The sequence below is a fragment of the Acanthisitta chloris genome, unplaced genomic scaffold (assembly GCF_000695815.1).
Source record: "Acanthisitta chloris isolate BGI_N310 unplaced genomic scaffold, ASM69581v1 scaffold10495, whole genome shotgun sequence".
NCBI classification, from domain to species: domain Eukaryota; kingdom Metazoa; phylum Chordata; class Aves; order Passeriformes; family Acanthisittidae; genus Acanthisitta; species Acanthisitta chloris.
In genome coordinates this window covers 18,709-32,175 of record NW_008673164.1, presented here as the reverse complement: position 1 = coordinate 32,175, position 13,467 = coordinate 18,709, and the positions used below count along the sequence as shown (strand labels likewise).

Sequence of the window (13,467 nt, the reverse complement as noted above, 5' to 3'; positions counted from 1 at the left end):
GGAATGCCTCAACAATGCTCCGGGTAGTAGGTAAGTGCTTCCCCAAAAGACCATGAAGGCTGAATCACACCTAACCCTGAGTATTTGTTGCTTCTGCCTCCATCCTGTTTCTCGTTTTGTTGTTGGAAACATAATTCTCACTTGTGCCTGAAGGCTCATGTAAGAACCATGGTGATGCTAGGAAAGGAACTTGTGTTCCATACACATCTGAGGCGCAGGAGAACATGGTTTGGGTCCTGGATGAAAAATTGGAGCACTCTTTTCTCTCTCTGTGTATTTATAAATATCTTTCAAAGAATAAAAAGAGAATGGGGTGAGGTTATGTTGAAGATCAGGAAAAGCTGGGTAGAAGGAAGGGTGAGCCACAAGACCAGAGTATGGATCTTTGTCTTTTCCTGTCACAGATCCACATGAGAAGATTCAGGTCTATTTTATATTTGTTTGTATCTCGAGATGGAAAGTTCATCCTTGCAGCTCATAGGCTGAAGTTTGCTGATGATCCAAAGTTGCTGCACACCATGGCTCAGAAAGAGGACTTGGACAGAGTCGTTTCCAAGTGAGAAGCCAGGAGTGTAGCTAAAGGGCCTGTCTTTTATGAACCATCAGTAGATACAGTTTTAGCCTCATCACTTCTTGGGGTACAGCATGTAAAACCTCTTTCCCCATGAGCATTCACTAAGGTTTTGTAGCTCTCCTCGGGCAGAGTGTAATCCAAGCTGCCATGACAAGAAATTTAAAAGTACTCCTTTAGCAATTTAATGTGTAATGTCTCATTCCTTCCTGCAGTCTCCCAGCTAAGGCAGCTCTTTCCAATAATGATCTGTTTATGGAGCTGGTATAAGCTGGTTTCAGGTCTCTGGACATGCCTGCTGATGGTCATGCTCTCCTCCATCCTGCAGAAAGAGGTTATGTGTTCCTGACCCCAGTGCAAGCCACCAGCCAGGAGGTTGCTCTGGGAGACAGTCTGAAGCTGCAGGTCCACATTGAGGCTTACCCAAAACTTCTCCACTGGGGCTGGGAGCACACAAACCCTGTGAAGAACTCTGAGGACATCATATTCAAGAGAGAAATGATTTCTGGAAACAACTGGTATGTGCTCTTTTTCTTCTACCCTGGCTGTGACATGTTTCCAATAATGCTTTCCTCGAGATAGGCAGGACTCATTCTACAGAAAACTCTCTGGTTTTAAAGAGGGGAACTGTTCTGCATTTCTGTCTTCTCTTTCCAATGTTATTAGCAAACCACAGTGAGCAGGTATGATGAGGTCAAGGAGAACACCACCTCTCTCTAAATTGGTAGCCTTCTCTGAGACTAAAGGAGACTGAAAGAAAATAATTCCATTTGTTGGGGAGTTGTGGCAATTCCCCTTTCATTTTCTTAGAAACTCAAAATAACCCACAAGAGGAACTATGCCACTTAGCAAGAATAATGGCTAGCTATAAGATGAACTCTTTCTTGCATCAGAGACTTGAGTAGAGGGCAGTGGGCACTAAGGACCATGACTTCATGGGCTAAGAAATGGAATAACTCATTATGTCAAGGGCAGGAGGACTAGCATCCTCTGCCCCTTCAAAGGCAATGATTTAGATGTTTAATTTTTTCTGAGCATTCACACACCTGTACCCTTTCAGAAGTGCTGTGCACTTGGTGGTAAAAGGTATTTCCTCTAGGGAAGATCAGTCCTTCCCTGCTTTCCCTGAAGAAGCAAGTAGCAGACTCCCTCATGGGCTGGGATTAGTGCTTGGAAGTGTTCACTACTCCAGGCTACAGAAAGCAGCAGCATCTTGCTGAGCAAAGCCTGTGTGTTGTTCATGGTGTTTATTCTCTCTGCGTGAGCAGGTACAACAACACACTGTTCCTGGAACGCCTGAAGGAAGGAGAGGGAGGTCTCTACACATTTTATGCCCTCAACAATGAGACCAATGCATCAGTTACCTTCAGTGTCTCTCTGAAATGTAAGTGCTTGCCCATTCTATCACCCTGCTTCCCCTGAGGCTACTTCCCAGCTGGAAGCAAGTAGAGTGGAGCACCAGGATGCTTCCAGCCCAGCACCCACAGGACACACAGGCTGCATCTGGGACTCAGACCTCCAGCCTATGTGTAGCACAGGCATTCCTTGTGTTCTTCTATTGATGCACACATGGAAAGTAAACCAGAGCATGGAAAATGTGCCCTTTCTTTGGTCACAGCATTCTCTGTTTATGTGCTTTTCCCAACAGCTTCTCCAAGGGTCTGCAAAATCAAGGTGCCAGCCAATGACTCCAGCATCCTTCAGTGCATGGCCATCGGATACCCTGCCCCTCGCATCGAGTGGTACCAGTGCCCTGTTTACTCTGACAGGTAAGAAATGCCCAGGAGACTGAGCACCTCCAGGGTGTGCACTCACCCTTGCCATGTTGGCATTTGCTGTGCAGCACCATAGGAGTTCCCTTACAGGCAATATAGCAGAGCCTGTTCAGTACCAGCAACAGGGATTGTGCTCTGCTGAAAAAAAAAAGAGGATCTTGGGGACTGCCTGAGAAGAGGGGGCATGTTTTATTCTTAAAGTCCTGAGCTTGAAGAGATTGGCCACCTGTGATTCATGTTCTTCACATGCCTTTCCAAGGAACATGTGGATACCTTGTAAAAGCAGCCTGGTGTATGTTGCTGTAGAGGTACATCCTAGTTGGTCCAGTCATCTTTGTGGTACCAACACAGGTCTGAGGTTCTGCAGAGCACAGACTTTCTGAGCTACAGCAACATGGGAAGCAATTGCAGCTGCCTGGACAGGGCTGTTGTGCCTCAGTATCAGCCCCCTGAAGGGATTGCTGACAGAAAACTGCTGAGCCACATAAAGGCAGTTAAGGCTCTGCCTATACAGGGCTGTGATGTTCAGGGAGAGGAATTTAACTGGGCAGAGAGTAACATCTCATAGAGCTGCAACCCTATTTCCCTGTGCCTTCTCTCTAGCCTGATGCAGGCACCAATTCACCTACCAGCAGCTGTGCTGCAGAGGAACGCTCATTCTCTCCTGCTTGCTATCTCTGCAGATACAGTGAGGACTACAGATTGCTATGGAATGACTCCAGACCCCAAGTGATGAACACACTGCCCTTCCAAGAGGTGGAGGTGGAGAGCAACATCCCCTTCCAGGAGCTGGGTGCCAATTTCACCTTCTGCTGTGTGGCCATTAATGGAGAAGGGAACAATTCTGACATGTTTCACTCACTCACCATCGCCAGTAAGATACAAAACAGTAGCTTGGCAGAGTTGGGGAGAATTTGGGTTTTGAGGGCCCACTGTCCTATATGTATATCCCTACTGTCTTGCAAGAAAGGTGGAATAGATTCCACAAGCCCAGTATCCTCACAGACAGCATGAGGCTTTGGCATTTGCCAGTCCTGGGAACTGTATGGGAATTGCTAGCTGTGTATATTCTGGTGACAAAGGCTGAGCCACACCATGGACTACTTAAAACTGCAAGACCCACCTCCAGGGCACAGTGCAGCTGTTGCTCAGCCCACTGGAGTGGAGAGGTTGCATCTTTTGATGACAATATTCTTGATGCACAGATCTTGGTCCCCAGTCAGTCTGACCTGCACCTGATGCTGTTTGTGTGGAAGTTGGAGTGCATGGGGGGAACCATTACAGCCTTGAGTTTGGCATCAAGAACTTCTCTTGGTTCCCAGCAGCTCCCAAAAAGATGTCTCTGAGGCTGGGGTGTGTTGCATACAGGGGAAGTCAAGTGAATAGCTGGGCAAACTGCTCCCAGAGATGGGATTGAAACAAGTGTTTTGCTCATCCTCCTTTTTTTAACTCTTCCAGGAAGTGTCATGGCTCTCCCAAACAAGCTCTTCAGTCCCATTCTCTCCACCTGCATAGGCACATCGGTGCTGCTGCTGCTCCTACTCCTCTTCCTCCTTTACAAGTACAACCAGGTCAGCTTCCCTGTTGCACAGCAAGGGCTGCAAGGGCTGCCCATCCTCAGAGGCCACATGGCCTTTGCTGGCAGATGGGCAGGGAGAACTCAGCCTGGAGGTGTACCAGTCAAGCTACCTCCCTCACCTCCTCTGCTTCCTGGCTCCCTCCAGGAATTTCATGCTTCAGGGCAAAGCTCACGCACCAAACCCAGTGTGTTAACGCCTCTCCTGCCCTGGTCCCTCAGTCTTGTAGCCCAGAGGTCAGTGTGGTTACTATTCAGTGTCAGACAATGGTGCTCATTCTGTGCTGTCAGTTGCAGCTGGTTTTGCTCTGGTCACCATGAATCCAGGAAGAAAAAAAATGTGGTTTGCAGTCTGCATCTACTTTTTATTTCCTCGCTGCTTTATAAAAAGCTATCTTTATGAGGAAACAGGATGATGTTAGAAGGAGTTTGTCTCCAGGAAGACTCGGTCACTATTTTTATATAAGAACTTGCACCATTTTCTCTGCAAGACTCATTTCCAGCATTTGGATTCTTTCTCTGTTGTTTCCATAAACTGAACCAATCAGTAGCCACCACTGCTTCATCAGTGGGTGAAAGTCTCCTGGTTTTCAGCTCTCCCTTTTGGCACTTTTCCTTTGACAGCCTATCAAGGCTGTAAATTTTGCAGCAAAGTTCTGGTGCTGGTTGCCAGAAGATCCATCAGAGCTCTCTCTCAGAGAAGCACCTACAGCTTTGAAGGCAGAGCTGCCTTTGGCCAGTGGTTCACAGACAGAGAGAGGAGGATGGATGAATGTGTAAGCACATCTCTGAAAAAAATAGCTTTTATGAAAGGCTTGCAAGCCCAAAAGAAGCAGGACATGGGTATAAATAACATGGTTACCTATCTCAGTCATGGGCTTCTCAAGCTATGTGCTCAAGAGTCTTCTCTGCTCATGGATTCCAGCAGTGCTTCTCACTGCCTTGCCTGGTTACTTCTGCCATGAGATTCTTGGAAAAGAGAAGAAATTCTTACTTCTCTTTCTCCATTTCTTTTATTTTTTTTTCCCTGTAAGGGAAGTGGGGCTGGGCCAGCTCCACCATTCTGCTGTGCTCAGCAGCTCAAGGTACCAAGGAAGGAGACACAGCACAGACATCTCCCTCCAGCACCAGCTGGGCACTGTCAGCCACTGCTCTGGTGGGACATGCTGGCTCTGCCATCCCAAATGATGGTAAACAGGCTGCTTTCAGTGAAAGAGGCAAGAGAGTCTCCCTCAGTCATGGGTGACGACTTGGGGGGACTTTGTAACAGCAAAGGGACCAGGCTGTCCAGAGAAATCCTCTCTCAGTCAGTCCAGGTTCAAAGCAAGAGATATTTGATGGGCTGAAATCTTAATCTTCCCTCTGTGCCTGCAAGGTGAGAGCTAGAGTGGATGCTGGGGCTGGGAAACCCCCAGAACTTGAGGAACACTGAATAACCAGTCTCTTCCTTACAGAAACCCAAGTACCAGGTGCGGTGGAAGATCATTGAGGCCTGTGAAGGGAACAACTACATCTTTATCGATCCCACTCAGCTGCCATACAATGAAAAATGGGAGTTTCCCAGAAATAACCTCCAGTTTGGTAAGAAACCTTCCTTGCTGTTTGCCTGGTGGCATGAAGCTCATCAAAGAGTTCAAATGCTGCAAAGGTCAGAGCCAAAGCAACTGAGCAATATCCAGAGCTGCATCCAGATATTACAGCAGCATCCTTAACCAGCATGTCTTAACCTTGCTGCCCTCTCCCACACAGTATGACAAATCGTAGGGTGCAACCTCCCTCTTCTCTCCATTGCTCTGAGGAAGATTGCAAGGATCATGTCCACCCTCTTGCATCTGGGGTCACTCCTAAGGCATACAGCTGGATAGAAGATGTTTGGAGGTGTCCTCTTTCACACCATCTCTGCTCACAGTAGAGTTCCCCACAGATGTTAGCCAGCACCTGACTAAGGGGTGTGTCATCTTGTCTGAGCTCACCAGGAATCCCCATCTGCCAGACAACCTCAAGGCTGTGTACAGGACAAATAGGAAAAGATTGATGCATCTTCTAAGTACTGTTTTTTCTCTCTGCAGGAAAAACTCTTGGAGCAGGAGCCTTTGGAAAAGTGGTAGAAGCTACTGCTTTTGGGCTGGGCAAAGAAGATTCGGTCCTCAAAGTGGCTGTGAAGATGCTAAAGTGTAAGCACAGAAACTTGCAAAGGCTGAAACCTCCCAGGCTCTGCTAGGCAGGATGTTGTGTGTGCTCACCACACGTTGGTGCTGCCAAGCTACAACATCTGCTTTGTTTCTGTGACAAGTACTGGGTGCTGGAATCACACTACTGTCATTTTTGTAGACGCATGAGGCCAAAGACACAGAGGACACAGTTTCCTCTCTGTGTCTCCTCCTTCTGTTCCATATCTCTGTCTACACCTTTTGCTGTCCTTCCTCTTAATCTCTTCCTTGCCCCTCCCTCACTCCTTCACACAGTCCTTCTCTCACCCTGCAGCATCAGCAGACACAGATGAGCAGGAGGCTCTCATGTCTGAGCTAAAGATCATGAGTCACCTGGGACACCACGAGAACATTGTTAACCTGCTGGGAGCATGTACCTATGGAGGTAGGACCCCACAGCCCTCCTCTCCCAGGGATCCTTACCATGGTCTGCTCCTCTGAGGGTCTCACCTCTCCTCAGCCACACCACAGCTGATGAGCTGTATGGGTTCTGCTGCCCTCCCAGGGAGAGAAATCCTCAGGGCAGATCACAGTAACATCATTTCTTTAATGAACTCTTCCTGCTGCTCTCCCAGGCCCAATCCTTGTCATCACTGAGTACTGTCGCTATGGAGATCTGCTGAATTTCCTGAGGAAGAAGGCTGAATCCATAATTATTCAGGATTCTGCCCTGGACACCTCTTTAGACAGTGCTGTTGATTACAAAAACATTGACCTAGAGAAAAAATACATCCGCAGGTAAGAGCAGAGCTCGGGTGGCTGCAGGGCAGAGCAATGCAGGGTACTTACTGGGAGAAGTGTGCAGAGTGCTGTACTGAGTGATCAAGGTCAAAGGTCTGGGGACTGACAAGATACCAGGAACAAAAATGCACTGGGATTGTGTGTGTTTAGACTTCATTATAATGACAAGTTTTTCAAAGACTTTGACAGTAGTCATTGAATGTCCCATAATAAATCCAGGTTTCAGTCCAGTCTGTCCTCCCATAATCTGGAACCAATAATATTTGGCTTCTTGCACTGTTGGGCACATAGGTTTTGTAGGATGAAGGTGAGTGCTCTCCATCAGCCAAGAGCTTAACAAAAAGGGGACAGTACCTGGAGCCCCATAACACAGGGCACCGAGGTCTCCTTTCTGAATCAGCTTCAACGTTGCCTTTCCCTTTGCCCTTAAGCCCCTGGCTAAGTCACCTCCTGCAGGCAGGGATGTGTTTTCTCCTCTCAGTGGATGTGGAGCAGGGCAGAAGGTACTGCTGCAGGGTGCTAACAGCCTGCTCACATCTCTGTTGCTTCTCACTCAGCGACAGTGGCTTTTCAAGCCAGGGTTTGGAGACATATGTTGAAATGAGGCCTGTGTCATCATCATCATCTTCAGCATCATCAGACTCTGCACAAGTCAGGGGTGAGTCAAAGGCTTGTTTCTGCAATTTCACGACTTCTTTCTTTTGGCCACTCTGTCTGGTTTAGCTCTAGAGAACTGTGACACACCATAGCTTGTGTTGCTTGCCAGGTTTGCGGCAAGTCTAAATCTCTGCTTTGAATTTCAGGCAGAAGCTCAGAGGAAGAAGATGAAGCCAGGGAGGAACTCCGTCCCCTCAATCTCTCTGACCTGCTACAGTTCTCCAGCCAGGTGGCCCAGGGCATGGCATTCCTTGCATCAAAGAATGTGAGTGCTAAGAGGACAACTGCCCTAAGCACCCCAACTGGGAAACAGCAGTCCAGCCAAGCAGGAGCCAGTCATCCTGTCTGCAGAAGGCTTGGGATATTTTTGGATAGGGTGGCCAAGCTCAAGCAAGCTGCTGCTGGAAATGGGCCTCTCAACTCCATCTGTTGGGTTCAGACAGGCTGGGCCATGGTGACTGGCGTTCCCTCCAGAGCCTTTGCCTCCCACAGCCTTCACAACAGGGCAGTATTCAGGGGGAACCCAGGGCTGTGCATCGCGCTAGTGTCAACATTTTCTCCTCTGCTTTTACATGAGTTCAGGGACTTTGTTGTGAAGCTTTCTTGCACTGGTAGCATCCCTGCTGCCCCAGGGACAAGGAACTGAAAGTGGCCGTTGAGCTGTCTGCCAGAGCTGGCTCTGACTGTCAGAGTCACCGTGTGACTGTCTCAGAGATGAGGACACAGTGTCAACAGCCCCTGGTTCTGAGTCTCCTCTGGGAAGATGACAGCCCCCGCGAGTGATTTAAGGACATGGCATGAAATGTCACACTGTCTTAACATTGCAAATGAAGTGCTTGAAAGAGAGTGTGTAGTTGGTATGAGACAGTGCCTCTGACAGGGGCTTTTCAAGCAGTACACATTCTCCTTGACCTTACAAGCATTGTTTTGGTGACAGGCCTGGGCTGTAGGGAGTTATATGGGACTGGTGGGGCTGGTGGCTGGGTCTCAGTTGTGTTCTCTTCTCCCCAGTGCATCCACCGTGACTTAGCAGCCAGAAACGTGCTCATATCAGACGGACGAGTAGCCAAGATCTGCGACTTCGGCCTGGCCCGTGACATCATGAATGACTCAAATTACGTTGTAAAAGGCAATGTAAGTCATTAAAATGGGCACAAGAGAAGGTACGAGGGTAGGGTGGGGCTGGAGCATGCAGGACAGACAGGGGCAGCATAAGCTGCCAACCTGTCCCAGTCTGCAGGACTCTCTCTGTGTTCCTCCAGGCCCGCCTGCCCGTGAAGTGGATGGCCCCAGAGAGCATCTTTGACTGCATTTACACAGTGCAGAGTGATGTGTGGTCTTATGGCATCCTGCTCTGGGAGATCTTCTCTCTTGGTAAGAAAGCAGTGAGCTTGCAACCCTTTTTGTTTTCCATGGCTCAGTGCTGCTCTAACATCTCTGCAGAAAAATTTCCAAGAAAGGAGGAAGGTTGACAAAAATCTAGGTTTATCAGGACTATAAAACAATGTGTTATGCTTCCAGAGGGGCCATTAAAATGGGTTCCAGACAACGTGTCCTAATTCAGAACTTCCTGAGCAGCACCAGCTCAGACAATGCTCCAGGCTGCCTCTTCCCACCCCTCAAGGCTGGAGTGTTAAAGGCTCTAGTCTGAGAGACACCTCTGCTCCTGTTACTGTCACAGGGAAAAGCCCATATCCTGGCATGGTGGTGAACAGCAAGTTCTACAGCATGGTGAAGCAAGGATACCAGATGGCCAGGCCTGACTTCGCTCCCTTGGAAATGTGAGTGGATGCACTGAGATGCACACAGCAGTGACAGGGTGGCTGGAGCTGCTTCATGGGACAGGCAGGGAGATTGCACAGGGACCCTGGACACAGGTCTGCCTGCTGCTCCCAGGTCTGTCTGCCAGGTTCAGGTTGGATCCTACCACGCTTGATCCTGTAGGAAAGCAAGACTTAGAACAGTCAGTTGTGCTGCTCTATCCCCCATCTCCTATTTATGGACTGAAAAATGAGTGTGCTTACATTATATGTCTACATTCCTGAACTTGGTGGGTTTTTGCTTTTTCTAGTTAGCTACTTTTGACTCTGCAACAATGAGAAGACAAGCTTGAGTGGGTTACAAGAGGGTAATTAGTGTAAGCCTAAAGAAAAGTCTCAGAAGCATAAAACTCCTTGTTGATAGTTTAGTTTCCTCTATTCACTTCAGTGCTCACCTTTCCCTGGAGCACATGCACCGACCATGGGTTTTATAGAGGAAGACAGGTACTCAGTACTGTGCCCCTGACATAGTGCTGCAGGGAAGAGCCTGGGGGTGCAGAGCTTTCAGCAGCACCATGCAACCACCCTGTCCCGGTGTGGCCCTGCAGGTACAGCATCATGCAGGCGTGCTGGAGTCTGGAGCCCACACAGAGACCTACCTTTGACCAGATTGGCTGCTTCATCCAGAAAGAACTGGAGGTGCATAAGGAGCAGGTGAGGACCTTTGGAAAGGAGAAGGGGGGAGATGTGCTTTCCCCCTCCACGAACACAGCTCCCGGACAACTTTTCTGTGATGTCCCTTGCTGTTAGCTGATGGGAGCAGTGCAGTGTTGGTGGGAAGTGCAGAGAGGCATCCAGATTTCCCCATGCTGAAGGGTTAAGTCACTTTCCACCATGACCAAAGAGGGCTGGGCAAAGAAACACAGCTGCTTGGCCGAACCCTCTCTGGGCAGTGATACACTACTAGTGCAGCACCCTGCCCCATTCCCCTGAATTTGCTGTGCACTCCCTCGGGACTAGCTGTCCACAATTGCACAACCACATGCCTGCCCTGCCAGCTCATCATGCTCTGTGGGCACAGCAGAGTAGTACAGTGTGGAGTTAGCATCCCTAGCTGGTGACCCACCCAGAAACAGGTGCCAAATGCCATCAAAGGGACCAAAACACACATGGGGTGTTGTTTTTCCTTTTCTTTCAAGGACTACACCAACCTCCCCTCTACTGCCGAGGAAGAAAGACAGTGGCTGCGATCCCTCCGGCTGCTGTGAGGAGTCTTGTGAGCAAGAGGAGAGTGGCCAGCCCCTCCTCAAGAGCAACAACTACCAGTTCTGTTAGCTGGGACCATCACCCCGGGGTTGATCCTTGTCCTGGTTCCACAGAGCTCATGGTTCTGCTCTGCCCTAGGACACTGATGCCTTCTGCTTTGGCCCTCTCTGTGCTTTCTAAAGTGTGAGTGTTACCAACTCCCACACTGAAAGAAGAGCGAAGGAGTGACTCAAAACCACGACTCACCATGGGGTCCCTAAGGTCTTATCTCATGCATAGCATAGAGCTGTTAGGATGGTAACAGGCTCCATCTCTACAAGGTAAAGAACAACTCACCTGCCTCCCACAAAGGCTGTGGAAGTTTGGGGTTTACAGTTTTTAAATAATAATAGTCACAGCCAAGTAAGACATTTCCAAGTGTCACTCACATCACTGAACCCTTCTGTTCTATAAGCACATCTTGAACTAGGTCCTAACACTGGAACTGCTCCACACACCAGAAGCATCCCCTTTCTTGGTGATCCTGCTCTCTTCCCTTTGTCAGTCTGACCCTGGATGTTGCAGAGTGAGTGTTTAGATATAGGTAAGGCTTCTACATAGCATTAAATATGCATTAACCCCTACATTTCCTCATGCAATTCACCTCTCTGCAGTTGCTGCTTTTGCAGGAGTGTTTGGGTGAAGTGAGTCATGGAGCCAACCCCAGGGTTATGTGAACTCGTGCCCCAGTAATGGGACAGAGGGGCAGTTACTTCTCAGGTAAAATACAGCAAAAAACAATGCTCTTCATGTGAGCACTGAACACAATCCCAATCCAGGAAAGAATGGCAGCTTAAACAAGTCTGGGAATGAACAACATAACACACATCCTACAAAACTTCTGAGTTACTGAACATGTAGCAATCACTGCCTTTGTCATGATTACAGACATGCTGTTGTATGTAATTTCCTAAATGTATTCTTAATAGTACAGCTGAGGTGATTTATTTTTTTTCATAAGCTAGGGTCTAATGCCCTTCAACTTATTTCTCAGCTAGCTCTTGGCTCAGGGTTACTACTGTCCCAGCCACCTGGTCCTTTGTAGCTGCCAGAAGTAGCTAAAGAACCTTCTTAGCTTCACCTGACTCAGTGGGTAAAGTATCCAGGTACAAGCACTGACAGGGCTCAGGCAAAAACCACCAGGACTGCATTGCAGTGTGGCAAAAGTGACCTTTGTCACACTGTGAGCAACTACATTGTGGGACACTTCTGATTGATTACATTAAACCTGGGTTTATGCTAACACCAATGATTCATTCCTCCTTACTAAATGAAAAGTTAATGTAACTCTATCTGTCAGCATTATAAAACATAAAGTAAGAGGTTTAACACAAAGAGGCTATTCCAGGGCTGTAAGGACTGAGCCATTCTGCTCTGAGAACAGAGGCACTGGCCCATCCTCTCAACCCTGGAACTCTGCTCCAGCTCCTCGTTACCAGTTCTCAAAACTACTCATTCTTGTGTAATGCAAAAACTTATTAAAAGCAAGGTTTTAAAGCACTTTGCTCTGACTGGTCTATCTGGAGTTGGGAAAAATGAAGTAGTCCCTGTGCATGGGTATAATGGGGTGTAATTTCAATTGTGGTGATGGGACAGCTGACAATGGTTGCTGTGTGACACATGGCAGCAGTCTCTGTGGGAACCTGCAATGCTGAGGGCAGGGTAAATGCTGAACAGACTCAACAGTGTTTGTGCCTTTCTCACTGCAATGCTCCAAGTCTTATACTCAAAAAAAAACCAAGTCACTTGGCCACAGTTTCACCCCCAAAATTGGAGATAATTTATTAAACTTTATCGCTGACTGAAAAAAGTCACTAATGTCTCTTATAATAAGTTAATGTTCTTAACAGAAAAACCCCAAGCCATGATTACTGCATTTGCTCAGACTTATTACATTTACTTTAACAGTACGGTGCTCAATAGGTTCCCCTTCACAGAAGGGAGTTTTCAACCACACCACAAGCCTTGGAATCTTCCCCACTGCTCACTCAGACAAAATAAACCCCCAAGATGGTAACTTAGCAGTCTGGCATGCTGCTTCTCTCCTCTGTGGGTCACAGCAAACACTCACCCACCTCCACCACCAGCCTAAGCAGCTGCAGCAGATGACATGCACAGCTTGGCAGCTGCAGCCAGAAGTGTTCTGCAGGTGTGCTGCAAGGACAGAGATTTCAGCCTGACTCTCTCCAGGAGCTGACAAAGCAGTCTGGGCAGCAGGAAACTCCTCTAACCCCCAGAACACTGTGAGGACACAGGCAGGGCAGTGCTGAGATTGCACACACAGATGCAGCTCTCCCAGGTGGGATATGGAACCCTGCTCACTCTGGTGACACTGCATTCAATGTTACTCCTTGATCCCACAGTCTCTGTGATTCTGTTCTAAGGGCAGAACCACAGAAACGCAAGTCCTTAAATAGAATAAAACTCCTAAAAAAAGAAAAAGCATCCAGGAGGACAACACAGGAATCCTGAGAGTCCTTCCCTTTTCCACAGCCACCCTTTTGAGCAGTGTGCACACCATCCTCCAAACAGCTCAGTTCCCTGGGGGCTCACCTGATCAGTTCTTACCTTACCATACAGAACACACTTCACTCACTGTTTCAGCTTATAAATTATTAGAGCTCATGAAGGGCCAAACAATTCTAGAAACTTTCTGTAGACAAAGCACCTGCAATCCTGGACCCAGGACCATAGCTCTTCCTCCTCAACTCTAGACTCCTTGAGCCAATGCATATAAGAGCACCACAAGATTTTCCAGCAGGAGTCTGTGTTCTAAATTAACCTATTCAGAATGTCTGGGGGGGGAAGTCTTTGTAGCCATCAGCCTTTCATACCTGCTCCCACAGCCCCAGCCCTGCCACCAATATGCACA

The 13,467-nt window shown here is 48.2% G+C and overlaps 1 protein-coding gene across 1 annotated transcript in view; it reads left to right on the top strand.

Moving 5' to 3' along the window:
* The window catches only part of CSF1R (colony stimulating factor 1 receptor), an 18,284-nt gene extending 7,659 nt beyond the window's left edge, over nucleotides 1-10,625 (top strand). The window contains 18 exon segments of the mRNA XM_009074822.1: nucleotides 1-23; nucleotides 843-1,089; nucleotides 1,840-1,955; nucleotides 2,220-2,340; nucleotides 3,030-3,220; nucleotides 3,805-3,917; nucleotides 5,377-5,503; nucleotides 5,992-6,096; nucleotides 6,407-6,517; nucleotides 6,708-6,870; nucleotides 7,431-7,531; nucleotides 7,677-7,795; nucleotides 8,542-8,664; nucleotides 8,793-8,904; nucleotides 9,212-9,311; nucleotides 9,899-10,004; nucleotides 10,490-10,525; nucleotides 10,527-10,625. The exon segment at nucleotides 1-23 is cut by the window's left edge and continues 113 nt beyond it. Coding sequence (XP_009073070.1) covers nucleotides 1-23; nucleotides 843-1,089; nucleotides 1,840-1,955; nucleotides 2,220-2,340; nucleotides 3,030-3,220; nucleotides 3,805-3,917; nucleotides 5,377-5,503; nucleotides 5,992-6,096; nucleotides 6,407-6,517; nucleotides 6,708-6,870; nucleotides 7,431-7,531; nucleotides 7,677-7,795; nucleotides 8,542-8,664; nucleotides 8,793-8,904; nucleotides 9,212-9,311; nucleotides 9,899-10,004; nucleotides 10,490-10,525; nucleotides 10,527-10,625 — 2,113 coding nt within the window.
* The last annotated feature ends 2,842 nt before the right edge of the window (nucleotides 10,626-13,467 follow it).